The 18,653-nt window shown below is 37.6% G+C and overlaps 1 protein-coding gene across 2 annotated transcripts in view; it reads left to right on the top strand.

Moving 5' to 3' along the window:
• The window catches only part of RAPGEF3 (Rap guanine nucleotide exchange factor 3), an 85,687-nt gene that overhangs the window by 19,470 nt on the left and 47,564 nt on the right, over positions 1–18,653 (top strand). Inside the window, exon 1 of one of the 2 annotated variants that reach the window (XM_072406518.1) lies at positions 3,365–4,257. The exons of the other annotated variant lie outside the window; for it this stretch is intronic. Coding sequence (XP_072262619.1) covers positions 4,087–4,257 — 171 coding nt within the window. The 5' untranslated portion in view covers positions 3,365–4,086. Of the gene's footprint in view, positions 1–3,364; positions 4,258–18,653 lie in introns of those variants that run through there. 2 annotated transcript variants of the gene reach the window in all.

The raw sequence follows: 18,653 nt of genomic DNA, 5'->3' as shown, positions 1-18,653 counted from the left end.
CCAAAAGCATGTCCGCAGGGATACGCTCCACACTGACCCAACTGGAAATATTCACAGAATCAGTATAGTACTGATGTAGCTTTTGACCTCTTAGCTAGAGAGATTATCACTGACAATGTAATAAATTGGGGGGTTCAAATTGTGTCCCAACATGTTTCGCCCTTAAGGCTTCTTCAGGGGACTTTTTAGCATGATGTTGAATTGCAGGCTAGCTAGCTAAGAGGTCAAAAGCTACCCTCGTGCCTTCAGACACAGCAGGGTGGACCTCATTGTGAATAATATATGTTGTTTGAAAAATATTTGCACCTTCTTGTTATTTTCATTCCTTAAATAAAGAAATAATACTGTATATTATAATTAATACACTGCCACAACAAACAAATACCCTGGCTTTCATTTCTTTTCTTTCATTTTATATCGAATTATCTACCATCAGGGTATGTGGCCCTTTTTGACTAGAAGAAATTGATTAGCATCTTCTCCTACTTTTCAATCCTTATTGCTAACTTGTACACTTTATACAAAGTACTGAATGGATTCATAAGTAATACGGCAAAAAAAAAAAAAAAAAAATATATATATATATTTATATATATGGAATCTACCGATAGTAATTTAAATTATGGGTGTACCAGTGTCTACTAAAGCAGGCTTTTTTTCAGCATTCCATTGAAAATGACTGTGTTACCAATTAGTATTTAGGGGTTACATTCAGTTGTCAGATAAGTGATGTGTCAACAACAACCTAACAAGGGATTTGACAGCTGATAGGACATACTTAGCAACTTTTGTTTATTCAGTGATTAGACGTTAACAGATTATAGCATGATGTTAGCTTTAAAATGTACTTGTTGTGAGATAATCTGACCTATTACCTGACATTTGGAAACTTGAAGGTAACAATAATCCTATACCGATATGATCAGTTTAATGTAAATAAACTTAGATCAGGAATTACACTTTATTGCCTATTCTAAGAGAAATCTGTCCATGATCAATGGGTCGTACATTTGTATTGACCAACCAGTCTTAAGCTGCGTACACACGGCAAATTTTTCTCGCCCGATAATCGGTATCGGCCAATTATCGGGCGAAAATCTGCCGTGTGTACAGTCGGTCATCGTCCATCGTCTGACGACCGTCCTGGCGGATCCATGGACGATGGACGACGACCGATCGTAATGAAAGGGAAGGGGAGAGCGCGCAGCAGGGTGCCGCTCCGTCGCTCTCCCCCTCCCCTCTCCATAGAGCATGAACGGTGCTGTATGTACAGCATCGTTCATGCATCGTGCAGTCTTTTCTCGTTGGAAAGGATCGTGAAAGATCCTTTCCAACGAGAAAAATTGCAGGTGTGTACGCAGCTTTAGTGGCTCATGCATAACAAAAGATTTATTCTGTTTTTCATAAGAAAAAGAAACAATTGATGCCAGCTTGCAGAGAATCAATACCCTTGCACAACCTGATTATTTGTAAATGGTGATTGATTTGGGAGCAGTGCTTATGAGGATTGTTTTGTGTATTGCCAATCTATGAATCTGTTCAAAATGACTGAAAACAATGCAGTAGGCTTACTGGGAAAGATACGCCACAAGATTAAAAACTGAATGATAGGCTGTAATAAAATATAGTAGTATAGATTGCGGTGGTAATTCAGAAAAGGTTTTAAAATAACCATACAACAGATATTAGAAAATAAGTAAATCACACACATTCATTAGGAAGTTCTAAATTAGTTTAGGTCAATTCAGATTTTTTAGCCTCTCATAATTTCCTCTTTAGCAGAACAGTTTGAAGAAAGAAGGGCATACTTTAGTGCACAGCATTGTCAGTATAACAGTATGTGTATACTGACAGGAGGAAGGAGCAGAGTGATGACTTATCAGTTTGCTGCTCATCCTTACTGTCCTGGGACAGTTTGTACTGCTTAGCTGTAGTGAGGATCCAGAACTCAGCTGTGTTATCTGCCAGTCTAAATATCAAAAATGACTGGAAAGAATTTGGAACCTTTAGGTTGGTACCACAATTCACATTTTAATTGTGTGTGTAGGATGAATCACTGAGGGACATTTGCCCATAATCAAAATCTAGTGTCTATATATAGCCTAAGCCTCTGATGTGAACTGTAAGTGCGCTCTTCACTTATAGCGGCAGTGCCATGTTCCTGCAGTGTATTGATTAGGGCTAAAAACAGCATTACTACTTCTGGCACCTACTTGAAAATGCCAGGCCTCTGGTGTATACTACTTTATATCTGCTTGCAGTATGAAGTGATGCTTTTTTTTTCTATCTTCTATATGGAATGATAACATTTTTGTAAGCAGTTGGAATGGTTAACTGATGCTGAGATATGTCAGGTATCCAAGCATCACCTGTCCATTCTGCAGCAAAGGACCTGCCTGATTGCAATTTTTCAAATTCAGATAAGGTAAAATGATTTAGTTCAATTTAACTGGTCTGAATATAGCCTAATGCTGGTCTGGGTGTATGTATATGGGGTACACATAAAATACCTGGTATGATGTGACTGCATAATTCACTCATCCCCCAAAAAACGCATAGTGTAACAGTATTAGAATGGGTTCACCAACTTGAGCAGCAGTGAATCTGAACCTCATTATGATCGGTTTGTTAGGTTAGATCTCAAAAAACACCTGAAAAACCATTGTACAGCCAATAATTATTACGAAACATTTATTCTTGCATATGGCTTTACCTCTCAGCAGATAGTAAAGCCCTGTACAGACATCAGATTTTGGTGGCTGGAAACAACCTTTCGTGATCATTTCCAGTGACAGATAAATAATGTACACACAGCTTTGTTCCTGTTCAATGAAGAGGGAAGGGGGCAGGATGAGTGAGCAGGACCCCATTGTGCTCTCCTTTAAGGGAAAGCACAGTCATTCTCAATCATTTCTACCAGGACAGATTGATGAATTACATTGGGGGAGCGCTGTACACAAGGTACTACTCATCACACTTGACTTGGATGACAATCATACGTGTGTACGCAGCTTACTATTAATTTTGTTAAAGGATTCCTATTTTGTTGAGTCATATATGTACACTGAGCCCATAGCGTCAATCCAGCTGGATTAGGATTCTGGTTGAGCTGCCATCTCAGTAGTTACAAGAAAAATAAATGTAATAACAACACTAATCAGGGCGTTTCATTGTTTTATCATACCTCCCAGACTAATCTGAAGAAAGTAAGATATCATGTAACTCTCTGACACTTCTGTATGTAGCTGTAAGTTTATATTCAGTCTTTCCTCCCACATATGAGGGCTAGTACTATCTCCCTCCCCAGCAATGTCCCTCCTGCTCTCCTGGGAGTGTTCACTCCTTCAGGTCACCTGCCAAGTATTTGTGTAGCAGTGGAAGGCAGAGTACAAGGCTTCCTCTCAGTCTCACATCAGCCTTGCACTCTCTCTGCTGCTCAGATCACTTACACCACCTGAAGACCCCAGCCTACTCTGTATGGAAGGTGACACATAACCTCCTGCTACATCAAAAGGGGCCCATCATCACTGTCAGGAGCCCATAACCTGCCTGACTGCTTCTGTGCAGGTGCCTGGGGCATTGTTGTGGAAAGTACAACCTGCAAAGAAGTGTGGATGGAAACCAGCAGCTGAAGATTTGTGCTGCCAGTGCTGAAGGCACTCTCCCAAGATATATGATTGTTCTTAGTAATAAGCAGCATTCTGCTAAACTGGGAGCAGCAGCTCTGCTATGGAAGGTTATTGCTTGACATGTACAGGTTACTAAGTACCAGGAATTTGGGAAAATGATGCCCTCTTATTTCTCCTCCACCAAGGACCTATCTGGGACTGGATACTAAACAGATCAGTGCTGAACACAGCTATATAATATCATTTATTCTTCTACTGAACTGATCAGATTGTTCACTGGAAATGATGGAGGTTGCACTTTTCTTGCATAAGAGCTTGCAATCTACACAATCACTGTGCTCCCATGACTTATGTTGAATTAGGTATCACAGTCCAGTTATTCTCCAGAGTTTTTCTTTAGGTGACTGAGATCACAGGGATTGCTGAATGGTTTCTGGAAAGTGTCAGAGTCTGTCTCATGGTCCTCTGTACAGCAGGGATATCTGTAATCTCCATTTCACAGAAGATTTTGTCTTTATGTGACATGAGGCACAGGAACAAGATGCATTTCTTCAGGAGTTACTCCTATGAGATCCAGGTGGACCACAGATCAGAGGACTTTGCCAGCAGCATCCAGGGCATCCGATGGGTATGTACTATGTACCAGTCAGTGTCTGTGCCATGAGGAGCTTTGCATGGGAATTACTGAACACACAGTGTTCCAGCTGGTATCATTTGTTTGAGTAGCATCTTTCCTAATTTTAAGGAAAAAGAAATAAAAGCATGATAGGGTCCAAGCCCTAAAAACATTATTTGTCTGTTAGTGAAAAAAATCTATTATTATTGCACATGTGTACATTTTGGAGGTGATTGTTTTTGACCTTGTGCCCAGGTGGCAGTGGAAAAACAATGTTTATTATGATACACTTATTATAATAGAGGTATAATGTCAGATGCATTTGTTGTTGTCCTATATTTTGTTCCTGAAGGCATATGCAAAACAGACACATGTTTACATTGGCATAACCATTTTTTTCTCTATGTCCCCTGTAATCTTTTTTTATTGCTTGATCCTTCCAGGTCCGTTTTTGTTTTTTGTAACAACTCTGTGCTGTAATAAAATCTCAGCATTGTCACTCCATGGACAGGGCAGTTTTAGATGAACAGGTAGATTTAAATGGATTTTAAGTAAAGTTACAAACAAAATAAAGCCCAACTCCAGCTGATACCTTATTAGCAGTTAAATCAGCATTATTTTGGGGGGGATAGGTTCAAACCATATTTATAAAAATTGTCTGTTATAGCGCTAACATTATAATTATTTGTGCTAACCCTTGCTGGCCAACTTGTTGTATAAAGGTGGACAAAAATATAAATAAACATTTGTGAAATAAAAATAATGAAAATAATGCATACTATATACAGTATTCTAACTATACGGTTAGCACAATACAATATATGTTGTTATAGTGAGTCTTTAACTATACAGACACACTTTTATGGGTATGGTAACCCAAACAGATAATGTGGGTTCTGGTACAAGAGAAAGTTGCATAAAGTTTTGGATTATATCCACACTATTGTGCCACATTGTGGTTTGCCACTTCACATGCAACAAATAATTAAGTAATAGCGACTAATCACAGTCTGAATATTTTGGTCTGACATCAGTGAATACCTATCAGTTGCTATGAGCGGCTGCATTTATGAATTAACATTTAAGAATAAGTACTCACTTGACATCAGTCACTTGGAGATTACTATAGATCTCTTAAAAGTAAACCAGGTTTTTGTTTGCAGAGAGGGTAATATGCATAGATGTGTGCATTCCTGAATACTAACCTAAGGATGAGATTTGTTAGCGGGAGCTGCTAAGGGGGGGTAGATACTGTACCAGGTAATACCTATACATATATATATATATATATATATATATATATATATATATATTCATGAGGGAGCTTTCCATAGATGTGTGCATTCCTGAATACTAACCTAAGGATGAGATTTGTTAGCGGGAGCTGCTAAGGGGGGGGTAGATACTGTACCAGGTAATACCTATACATATATATATATATATATATATATATATATATATATATATTCATGAGGGAGCTTTCCATTCCCATCCAATAATATACTGTATTCCATTGTATCAAAAGCCTGTGTTTTGTAGGATGGGAAGGGACATTCTTAGTTTTCTTCTGATGATGCTGTCAGGATAAGATCTATGTAAAGCAGGGGTGTCAATCTCTAGCTCGGGGGCAAAATCTGGCCCGCAACGTCCTTTTTTTTCCCCCAAAAGAATCCTAAATATGAAATAGCCCTGCTACTACAATGCCCAACGTTTTTTGCATCAATAGACCAGGGGACTTGCTGCCTATGCGTGGCCCCGCATTGGACTTTGTCTAAGTTTTTAATTTTGGCCCACTGTGTATTTGAGTTTGACACCCCTGATGTAAAGGATGGATTTGGCACATTAGAGTGCCCTCTTTGTAGTGGCGATCTTAGCTTAAAGCTCAACTTTGAGTTAAATTAGAAAAAGGTGCCCCAGATGAATTAAAGATAATAGGCACCTTCTCTCCTGTTCTGTCCCGCAGTAATTCCTTTTTAGAACAAGATTTTTTCAGTATTCTGGGTTCAATAACACCTGGTTTTCTTGGAAGACTGAAGACATACAGTAAGTGTGGAATGTTAGGGAATGTCCCCGTTCACAGTGTATTGCATTTATGTATTGCATTTATGTATACTCTGGCAGCATTTATGTATGTAAATGTGAAACTGTGCTTTGCAACAGGTTCATTTTTAATGCAATTCCACCCTCTATCCCTCTCTGTAGCCCATGTTTCTCCCCTTTTTTATACCAGTTCTCGTTATCAGATATGAATGAAGAAATGCAAAGCTTCACCCCAGCCAGAGCTTACACTTACTCCCACATTTCCCATGAGGCAGTGCTGTGTCTTCAGTGCTGAGACATGAAAGGGTTAAGGGCTAGTCATATGTGTCTACAAACGCAGGGCATTTTCATTCCATTTGTTGTTTGAACAGAGGTAGAGATGGGAAGATGAAAAGTTTTTATAATCTACAGGGGACCTAACATTAAAGCAAACCTGTTGCTTTCCACTGCATGAGTAAATCACATATTTGCTTTAAAGGATATGCTCACTTATCCTTTTTGCCCCTTACCATTTTGCCCTAACTTCTCCTTCCTAGATCCATACTTAGTGTTATTCCATGACTGAGGCCCAGTGCCATGTTTTGATCCTTGAGGGTGATCTTTGAGAAATGTGGGGTACCTGGTATGGCTTAAATGAAAATGTTAGACACCTTCTACCTTTCTTCTCTCAGCATCACATTTACAGGGACAGTGCAAACCCAGCACCCAGTGATCCCATTGGATTTCTTCAATGGTTCACGGCCTAATTATTGGCAAGAGTTATTACCAACAAACCCTTAATTTTTCCCAGTAGATGATTCTACTGTTAGCATGAAGAAACACAACTGCATTGAGACAATTTTGCTATCTGAGGTTTGGATGTTATTTTGACTCCCCTGAAAATTACATTTTCAGTTTTAGATATTCTGGGGTTGAATTTATTTGATTTACAGGTTTCTTTTTATGACGGTACAGACAAAGTGCCTAAAATACAATGAAAATTGGATGAAATGTATCATTCTCAGGATACAGGCACCAGCAACTGGAAAGACAGCATATGTCTACAATACAGTATGAAATATGTCTACTATGAACATCTTTAATTTTTATAATTGGCATTTATTTTAATGATGATAACACCTACACGATGCACCCATCTGTCACAATCTGTACAGTAAATGAGATAAATGACATTAGGTTTAATTTAGCTGCTTAGCCATGTTGGCAGCCTTTTGGGACCAATGGATGTTTATACAAGTAGTGACTCTTTCTGACTACTTACTGGAACTTTCACCTAATATCTATTATCTGATATCCCAAGCTAATTAATGTAATCTGACTTGTGATTTAATTCTACTTACCCTAACTTTTAAACATATTGATTTATCTTTTCAAGTAACTTTCCTGATCTAATGGTGGCTAAAATATGTAGAAGTGCCAACATTGCAGCTGGAAGCAAGATAAGAGTCAACATTCCTTTGTACTTGCAGTGATGGCAAAATATGATTGTGTTAAACACTCCAGAGTAAGTGCAGTTTTTTAGGTCAATAATAAATTCCCAAATGCCAGCAGTAAAGTTATGAAGGGAGTGTTAAGTGGCCCATTTGTAAATACCATACCTATAAAGGTCACTTTCACCAAAACATTTTTTTTACTGTATAGCTGTATGTGTTTTTTTTTACAATTGTTTTACTTTAAATTTCCACCAAACTATAATCCAAGAATTTACTATGGGTAGCTAGATAAAGAAGAGCAGTGAGAATATGACCCGACCATACCAACCCATCAGGATTGAGGGACAGGGCCTCTTCCCCAAGTCTCCAAAAAGGATGTGGAGTTTTTTTGGTGGTGGAATCTGAAAACCTCTTTAATAAGGGAACAACCATATGTCCACTCCCTTCAAGGAATATGAGTACAGGTGTGCATTAGTATCCCTAAATCATTTCCACAAAAAGTTGAATTCGAGAAATCACAGTACCCTCACACTGTAAAAAAAAGTCACAAAAACACAAACATACTTATTACCCCCAAAAAAGTTTATTTACATGCTCAGAAACATATCCAGTGTTAATCCCATCATTTAGTGATGTAAATCCATGATGTCAAACATGACCCCTTAACAGTAATAACTCAGGGAATCCTGAGTGATGTCAATGATCGAATTGGTCTGCTTTCTTAATCAAACATAGCAACATTCAGTTGGCTGATGAAACTGACAAAGACTGAAAGTAGAAGTGTGCTTTATGCATTTAAGTGGAAAAATTCACACAGAAAGACTGCATTGGTAAAGAAATCTACCTTTCCCCACAAAGGTCATTCTGTGGAAATTAGCTTCTCACCATTGCTTCAAAAAAACAAATATGAATAAGCTTCCGATTAAAAAAAAGTTGTTAGTAAAGTACAACTTTCTTTTGCTGGAGTTTTTAATGACTCATTTGCTCGTGGAATTACTAATATAGCATTCATCACATAGCTGGTAGACTGCAAAGGATTGTAGGTACCTTTTCACCTTTCAAGGGGAGCGGACGTAAAAAAAACTGGAGCAATTTCTATGACTTTGTCAGCTTGTAAACAGCACTCATGCAGAGAACACAAACAGAAACTTCATATGACTGATTGTTATTCTCTGGTGCCCAATCTGCAGTGCAATGACCTTTGGTACCTACTGAATGTCCCTCAGGGACAATGCTGACACTAGTCTGTGTTTTCTTTACCTAGAAAAAATATTTTTAGTCTTTCTTAAGTGGTTTGGTTTATTTTTTCTTTCTTCCACATGTTCATACTTTTTCTGTGCTGTACAAATATTTCCCTCCCTTTTTTTTACTTCTTTTCCTTGTATCTTTTATAGTAACTCTTCCTTGGATGTGGTAGCGCTAATTTGTAGAGGGGTTTAGGAAGCATGAATGTGGGAGAACTGATACAAAAGAGCACTGTAATAGTACAATGCTAGTCTAATGTGTCTCCTTACATGTCTCCAGGCCTTATCAACTACTATAGCAGGAATAAAGTCTGTAATCATCTTGTGCAATATATTTGGAGTTTGTGACCATCTCTTATAGTAGTATATATATAGTATTGTAGTATACCTGCAGTCTCTAACCACCTCCTGCAGTATATTCTGTCTCTAACAAACCCACGTGATATGTCTACAGTCTCTGGCAATCGTTTGTATTATGTCTACAGTCTCCAATCATCTCTTGTAGTAAACCCTCAGTTTCTTACCCAGGTCCACCGATCCGAGGGGCACAAGGGGTACTTCTTTACAGGACTCGGCTATAAAAAGCCTAAATTTTGCAGTTCTGTGAATTTTGGACATAGGCAGTCCATGGGTGGTCCTGCTCTGACCATCTCTTCTAGAAGTAGTGTACTTGTAGTCTTCAATCATTAACCATATCCTGCAGTTTATCCCCAGTCTCTGACCATCCCATGTAGTATGTCTGCCGTCTCAGGCCATCCTATGTGACATGTCTGCCTTAAATAGTTAGAAATCATAAGTGTATTTTTTTTTTTTTTAGAGTTTTCCCCTTTACCCAGAAGGGTTGTTAAATGATGGCCCACTTTTAATAATTTTTAAGAACAGGTAATAAAACATTTTTATTGTACATCTACATTGAAAGTTTAGTAGGTTTCCAAGTTTTAATAATAATGATTCTGTAATATTCTGGACCATGACATGGTTGTTAGGGAAGAGCCAAGACATACTGTAAGTATAGGTTTCGTGGCATTTACATATTTCTTGTGATACACTTAGCCTGAAATAATTACTGTCTGTAATAGTTGTATCATTAGTGTTCCTGGGAACGTAATGTGCGCAGTGGTAATACCTGCTCTATAAATAGATGATTTGGCAGTGAAGTTATGGTGAGTAAGAATAGTTTTATGAATGAAAATGTTGGAAAGAAGGACTGTCTGTGCTGCCATAGCAAACATTCATCAGCTTCATTTATTTCCTAACCTTTCTTGTTATAGTACTAGCCTCTGAATATAGTACAAAGGCCTACCAAAAAATCCATTTACTGTTTGTCAATCCAAGCACATGCACTTCAAGGCTATAGGCAAATCTTAAAGTGTAAAACATTCTCCTCACTTTGCTTTTGGCAGCCTACACCACCTTTCTTTAAAACAAAGCTTGTTGGGAAAAATCGTTTTCATTCCACACTTTTAGAAGTGTTGCCATTTTGTCCATAACCCTTTTGACATCTCATCATTGTTACAAAAACATAAAGTTTAGCTGTGTATCAGGGATCCTACACATTGTGCCAGATTAAAAAGATTTTTATTCTTAAAGCGGAACTGAACCCACAAGAAGCCAAACTTTGGCTGTCTTGATTGGCTGTGCAGGGATGACGTAACTCCTGCACAGTTCATTAATTCCCGGCATGTGCAAAGGAAACTCATGGGCATCTTAGCAAAGTTTTAAAGCTGGGTGGGCAGTGACCAGGCAGGTTAGAATAGGTATTGCAGAAGGGGCATCACCTGTTCTATTTTGTAAAAACCACCTACCTGAACTGCCCTTGTTAACCACCTAGCCGTTAAGCCCGACCTTCGTACGGGCAAAAAAAAGGTTAAAAGTGGGACTTTATTTCTACTGTAAGATTTCGATCTTCAGAAAAATATCTCTGGAAGACAGTGGAGTTCAGCACGTTCATAAACAATTATCATAAACTGAGGTTGTTTAATGCTGGTGTAATATTGCATGGAAATATTTTACAATGTTTTGTTGTTAGAAGTGAATGTAATGTCTTTGGTTAGCTTTAGCTAAAAAAAATGTTGGAGAGGATGAATGATTGCTAGAGGTACTAAGAATGCTGCTTCTAATCAAATGCACATAACCTTTCACAACCAATTGAAATGTAAAATGGCAATTCCAGCATGCACCATTGTCCCAGTAACAAAATGAACATGCTGTTTGCTTATAAGTAAGCACAGAGTTTGTTGGTAGTGTGTTTGTTTATTTACAGCATTCAGTAAAATTCCATAAATGTGTTTTTCACCTTTGTCTGGGCATTTTGCAGATTCTGCATTTAAACTTGTTGGTTAAAATATGGAAAATATGCCAGGTTATTATAACTGTATTCTCTAACTTTATTTGGGATTAAGCAATGGCTACTAAAATCTTTACTGACTCCTAATATTTGCAAACTACTTTAACTGCCAAAGAATTTTCAGCTGTTTTAACCAGACTTCTGTTTGAGACACTCCTAACAGAAAGCATCATCAGATTCCCGACTTCCAGTAGCAGCGCAGAACCCCAAAACGCAATGTACTATACTGAGAAGGAGCAGCAGCAGCACTTGTCATCAGGGTTTCTGTCCACAAATGTCAAAATCTGTGCACTGTGGTAGAGATTTGATAGGACATGTCCTCTACAATTCCTAACATATGTGCCATAACTCAATAATAACATCTTTTTTTTTACTGTATTTAATACAATAGTGCAATAAATGTTTAGCATGTAGAAACTAATAGTAATCAGTCATTTTTTTAAATCCAGCATGATTAGTTAATAAATGCCTTGTTTATTGCTATGGGAAATGTTTTTTTATGTTAATCTGGTGAAAAGGCATTTATACTTAACAGTATGCAAATAGACATGAAAGTTATAGGCTAAGTGATTTGGCAGTATCAGGTGTTTCTAGGGGCATGTTAGTGAGAGGCACAGACAGAGTTAAGAGTGTGAAAATGGAAGGAAGCTGAATGGAAATGTTTGTTCAAGGTGCTGCTGACGTTCATAGGCAAAGGAACCGTGACATAAGTATCCTAAGCAGGTAGAAATTAAGGACACGCTGATCATTTCTCACAGGCTTCTGCCTTTTCTTAAAACACTTCCATCCCCAAGAAATCTTGCTAAAATATTTAGCGAAGGACACTTCCTCACCTATAGCACCTTCATACCCTGTTTATAAAAAAAAAATAACACACAACCTGTCAATTGTAGTTACACATGACCTCCTTACCAGGCTAGCAAGGTTTAATAGCTAATATTTTGGGGTGTATAGATTATGCCTACCTTATTGCAGAAGTCAGCATACTTCTCTACTCCTGGTATGGGACTGGCCCTCAGTATCCTTTCTTCCAATGTGGGACCCCTGATCCTGCATTATACCAAAGGATATCAAAGTGAAGACGAGAGGCTTTGTGTGGATAATCATAGGGCAAAGGGAAGCATTGTAGGAGTCAGAAATTGTGTATTTCTGTACCCTACACATCCCAAATTGGAGGTCAGCTTTTACGTGAACCTGTGAAAAAATCTAGCAACCTCTGGACCTGAGGTGCGCCGGATTCTTGAAAATTTATTAAAGTTAAATAATTATAATTAAAATTATAATTAATTAAAAATAATTAAAGTTATTTAAAAGTTATACATTTTTTTCGGCAATGGGCATGCATGATCTTTGTGTGATTATTTTGCAAAGAAATTTTTTGTTGGTCTGGGGTACACCGGCAAGACCATGTTTCCCGTAAGAAATTGCTGGCTCAGGGCGATGGGCAGGTTGTCTCCCTGAGGACCTGCGATGGGAGAGTGGGCGGGTTCTGGTATCATGACGTCACTTTGGGGGAAGTTTGTTCCCCTATGAGTGACACATAGGCCATAGGCAGGAGTGTAGTGGGGCAGGCACGTCATGGATAGTACTGTGCCCCCCTCTTCTTTTTTGACGACTACACCCCTGGGTTCACTTTACTTTTCTTTTAAGATAAAAAAAAAGAATTGGGCAGAGATTATTTTAAAAATTGCCATATTACATAATAATAAAAAAAAACTTGTATGCATCTTAGATCATAGATATGATACATTGAATATGCATATGGGAGCCCTGGTCACAGCAATTTCTCCTAGCAATGTAGACCAACACTTTGAGATGCCATTGAAAAGGTGTTAAAGTGGATGGGTGCCGCTTTATGTTTATGGATCTTTTACCTATTCATTGCTGTCCTCTAAATTACCAATATATTACTCAGATTAAGGTCACATTAAGGGCTTGTTCTGTCCTGAGGTTTTTCAAGCTTTTTTTTTACTTAGTTATACTTCCCAAACACACTTGAAAAAAACAGCATTGGACTGAATCAGTCTGTCCATTATCCTTCATTTGACAGGCAGCATGAGGTGACAACTTTTCCAATCAGTTTTCTGAATGCTCAAAGCAGCGTCTGGGGCAGTTTGCCACCTCTGCCACCTCTATAAACTTAAATTGGAGATGTTTAAAAAAGCCTTAAAAGACTTGTACAGGCATTTTTAACTCCTAGTGCCTATATTTTTTTTTAACTAGGCTTTAAAACTTGCACAGGCAGTTGCTAATGCCTACAAAAAACAGGAGTTTTTGTCTGAAAACAATCCTGGATGCCTAACTTTTCATAGAAGGTGTCCAAGAGCAATAATGCCCCCCTTTTTTTTCAGCAGGTCTGAACAAGCCAAAAGTGCTTTGTTAAAAATGCTTCACTAACCAATATGCTTAATGTTTTTTCTTTTATTCATAATGTACTTGAACTGGGGCTGTGATGTCCTAAGCAACTAATAAAGTAAACATTTTATTAATATCCAGTGTAAGCCTAAATGAGAAAAAATGTTCTAAACAAGAGCTGTCTAACTCCAGTCCTCAAGGGTCGCATACAGGCCAAGAATGTTTAATAACCAAAGTCTTTTTCTGACTGTTAACCACACCTTTCTAAAATTATTGCCATCTGTAAGAAACACATTAAAAATATGTGTGGATCTTGGCCCTGGCTTTCACTAGTTTATTTACTAGTTACAATACTTTGTTATGTTTGTGTAGTTGTAATATGGCAGTCAGGTGGTAGGTCATGTTACAGTCCTCACCCTCCATCCTTCCTAAAGTGAAATAAGATCATGATTTATGTGAAGAACTGTGCTACTTTTGGGAACATTCATTTCTCACGTATACTTATACTAATTATCCCTTCTCTGCCTCAAAATATGATGAAGGCAGAAAGGTTGGCATAGTTATTGCTGGCTTCAAAATCAAAGAAATGAGGAAGAAAACATAAGTAACAAGGAAAGCCAAATAGATGATGCTTTTGCTTGTGGCAGTTCTGTGATCGCTGTGCCGTTCTCTATCACTTCTTCTCAGAAAACCAATAAACAATACCATGGTCCATGGTTCTGTGTAACGTCCCAGCTCCAATATGGTGCCATGTACACAGGACAAGTTAAGTTTTTCCATTTTTAGAATGAAGTGTCCCTTACATGGGATAAAGTATTTGACACTTTAGAGAAACACAATATTATATTTCATATGATAGTCATAACATACCGGAAATAGTTAATTAATTTAATGTTAATCTAATGTTAATTAGCGCCTGGCTACTATACTACTTTACTTTCAAAAGTAAGATTGTGTTTCAGGTATACTTCACTACAATAATGCAAAATATTAGTTTTGTATAATGGTATTTCCATTAGAAACTATATACATATGTTTTTTCTTTTAAATTACAGTACAGTGAGCAACGAGTAAGTGTTGTGCATAAGAACATGAGCCATGCTGTGCTTTCTGTGGTTGAACTGAAGCACATCCATTTTTAGTTTGACAATCACCTGCAAATGAAGAAAAGGCTGATGACATCTCCTACTAGATTGTAAGCTCTTCGGGGCAGGGTCCTCTCCTCCTGTATCACTTTAACACAGTAATAATTTGAAGCACCCTAGCAAATCCATCAAAGAATGTGTGAAAAAAAAGAAATGGAAAACAATCGAATGGCTTTAAAAAAGGAATGGCCTCCATTTAAATTCCATTGCAGTGTTGTAGGAAATTATGAATAGGCATATGTGGTGAAAAAAAGTATTGAATGAAAAAATATATAGGTTGCCATTGCTGTACTACCTGAAAATGTGTATACTTCAGAATTCATTCACACTTTACTGACTTTTGCAAAACTTGGTTGCAAACTTATTCTAGGTCAGTAACACAGAATATACTAAAAGCAGTCAGGTAACTAGCAATTTCAGAAGACGGTCAGCAATGGAAGCCCCAATATTACTGTTTGCAAAGGTTTTCTATAACTGAATATTGCATAATACCATTAAAAAAATTCCATGGTGCTAGCACCAACATTTTTTTTCTGCAAATTAATTGTTAATTTGTTGGTATGAGAAAGGGCTCCACATTTGTATCTGTTTTCTTTGATACAGTTTTCCTATCAGTTTTGGGGGTACTAAAGATACTCGAAAACACATGTTCGCTATTTATTAAAATCACTGAACACATATAAATGAAATCTCTACAATACATTTTGGAATAATTTCTCATAGGACAGAAATGAAATGATACTCTATATACCTCAGGGTAAATTGTGCTTAATCAGGGCCCAGCATTTTTTATTACATTGTATAATGGTCTCTTAGCAGCTATATTTAAACATTATAGGTATAAAAATAAACAATGGCATTTGCTGTCTTGCTGGAACCATTGTAATCGACTGAACAATAAAATGCTATAGCTATTTTTACCCACGGCAGGATGTGCGATTGTATTTTAAGCCATTTAGGTGTCATAAACCACAGGAACAAAGCTGGATGGTTACTTAATCTGCTGATTATAATTCAGGTGCAGTGACATAACACTGGCCAAAGACCAGAATTAATTATATGTAAACTTTGTGGGTGGAAACTAAAGTGGTTTTATAACATATAGTTTGAGTTCTCATCTGTGCTCCACATTAAACAATCTAAAGAGTTTCTTTAGCTTCAGATTTAAGCATCATTTATCAGTACAATGATGAAAACTGTGAGTGTAAAGCTAATTGGTGCAAAGAGCACCTATGTGTCATACAATATCTATTTGTGGAAGTATCATAACCTTTTTTTCAGTCATTTGAAGGTTTCTGACCTTGGCAGTGCCTATCTATATTATGTGTCTTGAATTTTCACTGGCTTTTCTATGAGCAGGAATCTCCCTGTGTGTACAGAAGAGCTTGCTGCAATGCAGTTTTATTCAAACCTTAATATAGTATATGTCTGTCCTTGTAAAAGTAGAGCTAAAGTTCTAAGGAACAGAATGGGAATTCAAAAAAATAAATACATGTTTATGGTATTTAAAAATAATCTTTAAAAATATTTTTTTTTCTTTACTATTTATTTGGCTCAGTAAAGTAAAATGGTAAATGTTTCACTTGAAGGGATTGGGATTTTTAAAGCTTTGTGTGTAAATTTGTTATTAAATCACAATGGGTCTGCCAATTTGAACTGTTTTGTCTGCAATCAGTAACTTGAGAAATGGTAGAGTTGACGTCTAAAAAGCACTTGTTCACCTAGAGCCAAGAATTGCACTTGTGCAATTCCAAGAATTGTGTGAAAGTAGGAATTGTAATGTGAATATTATCTTAAGGCCAGCCAGGGCTGCCATGGTGGGACAATGGGTACTTCAGTACTGGACCCCGATCAAAAGAGCTTGACTTTTGCAATGCTGGAGCTTTTAGACATGGGTAGAGGGGGGTTCAGAAAGTTTACTTGATTTGGGGCCCAAAAACATTATGATAGCAATCCTGAGGCTAGTTTCTAAAATTAGTGCTACATACCTTTAATTGTTGCTTTTTGCAATTTTATATGAGGAGACATACAGGCCCCCATCAGAACTCACTTCATACTGCTCTGACTATAGAAAGCATGTTCCTCAAAAGACTTCCTTTCCACCCAGCGAAAAATGAAATAGTTTGAAAACACATCTTTACAATGTTACAGTGGTGTCACTTTACCCGTAGCAGCCTACACATCTGCTATGGGGCCAGAGTATGAGAAGGAGACCTTTTTAAGTAGGTTTTCTGATGTCTCTGATGCAAAATAGTTGACTTCATATGCACAGGAACAAGCTTTGTTATCAAGCTGATCACAGATCCCCTTTGCATTCCTGTAATTAGATGTATTGTCTTCAGAGCTTCTGGTCATCCGTGCCAGCACTCTAATAATAACCTGGATCTAACCTGGATAATATTGATGCTAAAAAGTCCCAGTGTCTTTTGAGATACAAAATGTTGTTTTATGTTATAAAGTAACGTGCATATGAATGCTAACAATCTTGTAATCATACAAAATAAAATATATATAAAATATAAAGTTTTGTATAGTGACATAAATTTCATGAGATTTTATGCTCTGAAAATGCTGGTGAGCTACAAAATATCTAGCCAGAGATTCCTTACTCTGCTCTTTTCTGGCAACTTCTGTTTACAGCAATGGTCCTAGTAGCTGCACTGACTGTGTTATTAGTTCTGCTCAACTGTCCTCAGTTTGGAAATTCAGGGTAGTAGTTTTATGGAAGTAAGTGTTGGAGAGAGTGTTCTAGAACATCGGAATACTCTCTCCAACCAGTGGTCCAGTGGTCTGCGAGAAAATTTTTGTTGGTCCGTGGCTCTGTGCGCCCCCAAGCAGGGTCAGGAGAAGGACCGAACTGGGGGGATGCACCGGCCAGAACCATACGGATCCCAGGCTCAGGGAAGTGGGCTGATCCCAGGCTCAGACAGATCGCAGGCTCAGACTTGCAATGAGAGAGTGAATGGGTTCTGGCATCATGATGTCACTAAAGGGGATGTTTCTTCCCCATTGAGTGACACCCGGCTCCCTTCACATGTGCAATCTGGAGCCGGTAAATTTAGTGGTCCGAAAAGGTTGGCGACTACTGTTCCAGAATAATATTTAATGTACAGCGCTCCATAATATGTATGTGCTTTATAGATACTGTATAATAATTTTAAATAATATTATTATTTATATAATAAATCATTTAATTTAAAACGTGCAGGAAAATCAAGAGGCATTAAATAAAATTAATGTTTATTATTATTAATAATAATAATAATAATAATAATAATAATACAATATTCAATCAATAATCCAATCAATAAAATAAAAAAAACAATATTTTGTCTGGAATTCCTCCCAAAAAATAGTGTACTTCCTGGTTTGTGAATAGGACTAGGCATTCCTATGCCTGTAGACTCATAGCTTTACTTCTACAATGTAAGATCTAAAGCTCAATACAGGCATGGATGTCAGAGGACTGTCGCTGGAAACAATCTTTTGTAATTGTTTCTGGAGACAGATGAACAAACAAGCGCTGTTCAAAAGAGAAGGGAGGATGAGTGGGTGCCCCCCCCCCACCATGCTTTCCTCTATAGGAGTGAACAGGGGGTCCTTCCCTATTGATCGTTCATCAATACACTATGGCGGATTAATGCACAACATCAGGAGACAGCTATAAAAATGTCAGATTTTTGCCTCAGACTAACACAGGAAAAATGAAGTAAAATTTTGTGATTTCACTACTGTTCTGTCCAATGCTTTGCTTGCTGGAAGCTCTAACACGAGGAAGTGAAACCTTGCCTCTACTAATATGGCCACCTTACAAAAGAGAGTGCAGAACAAGGAATGGAAGGGA

This window comes from Pyxicephalus adspersus, chromosome 1, assembly GCF_032062135.1.
Source record: "Pyxicephalus adspersus chromosome 1, UCB_Pads_2.0, whole genome shotgun sequence".
In the NCBI taxonomy this organism is placed as follows: domain Eukaryota; kingdom Metazoa; phylum Chordata; class Amphibia; order Anura; family Pyxicephalidae; genus Pyxicephalus; species Pyxicephalus adspersus.
The sequence above is the reverse complement of the archived record's forward strand: the minus strand, read 5'-3'. Positions and strand labels throughout refer to the sequence as shown.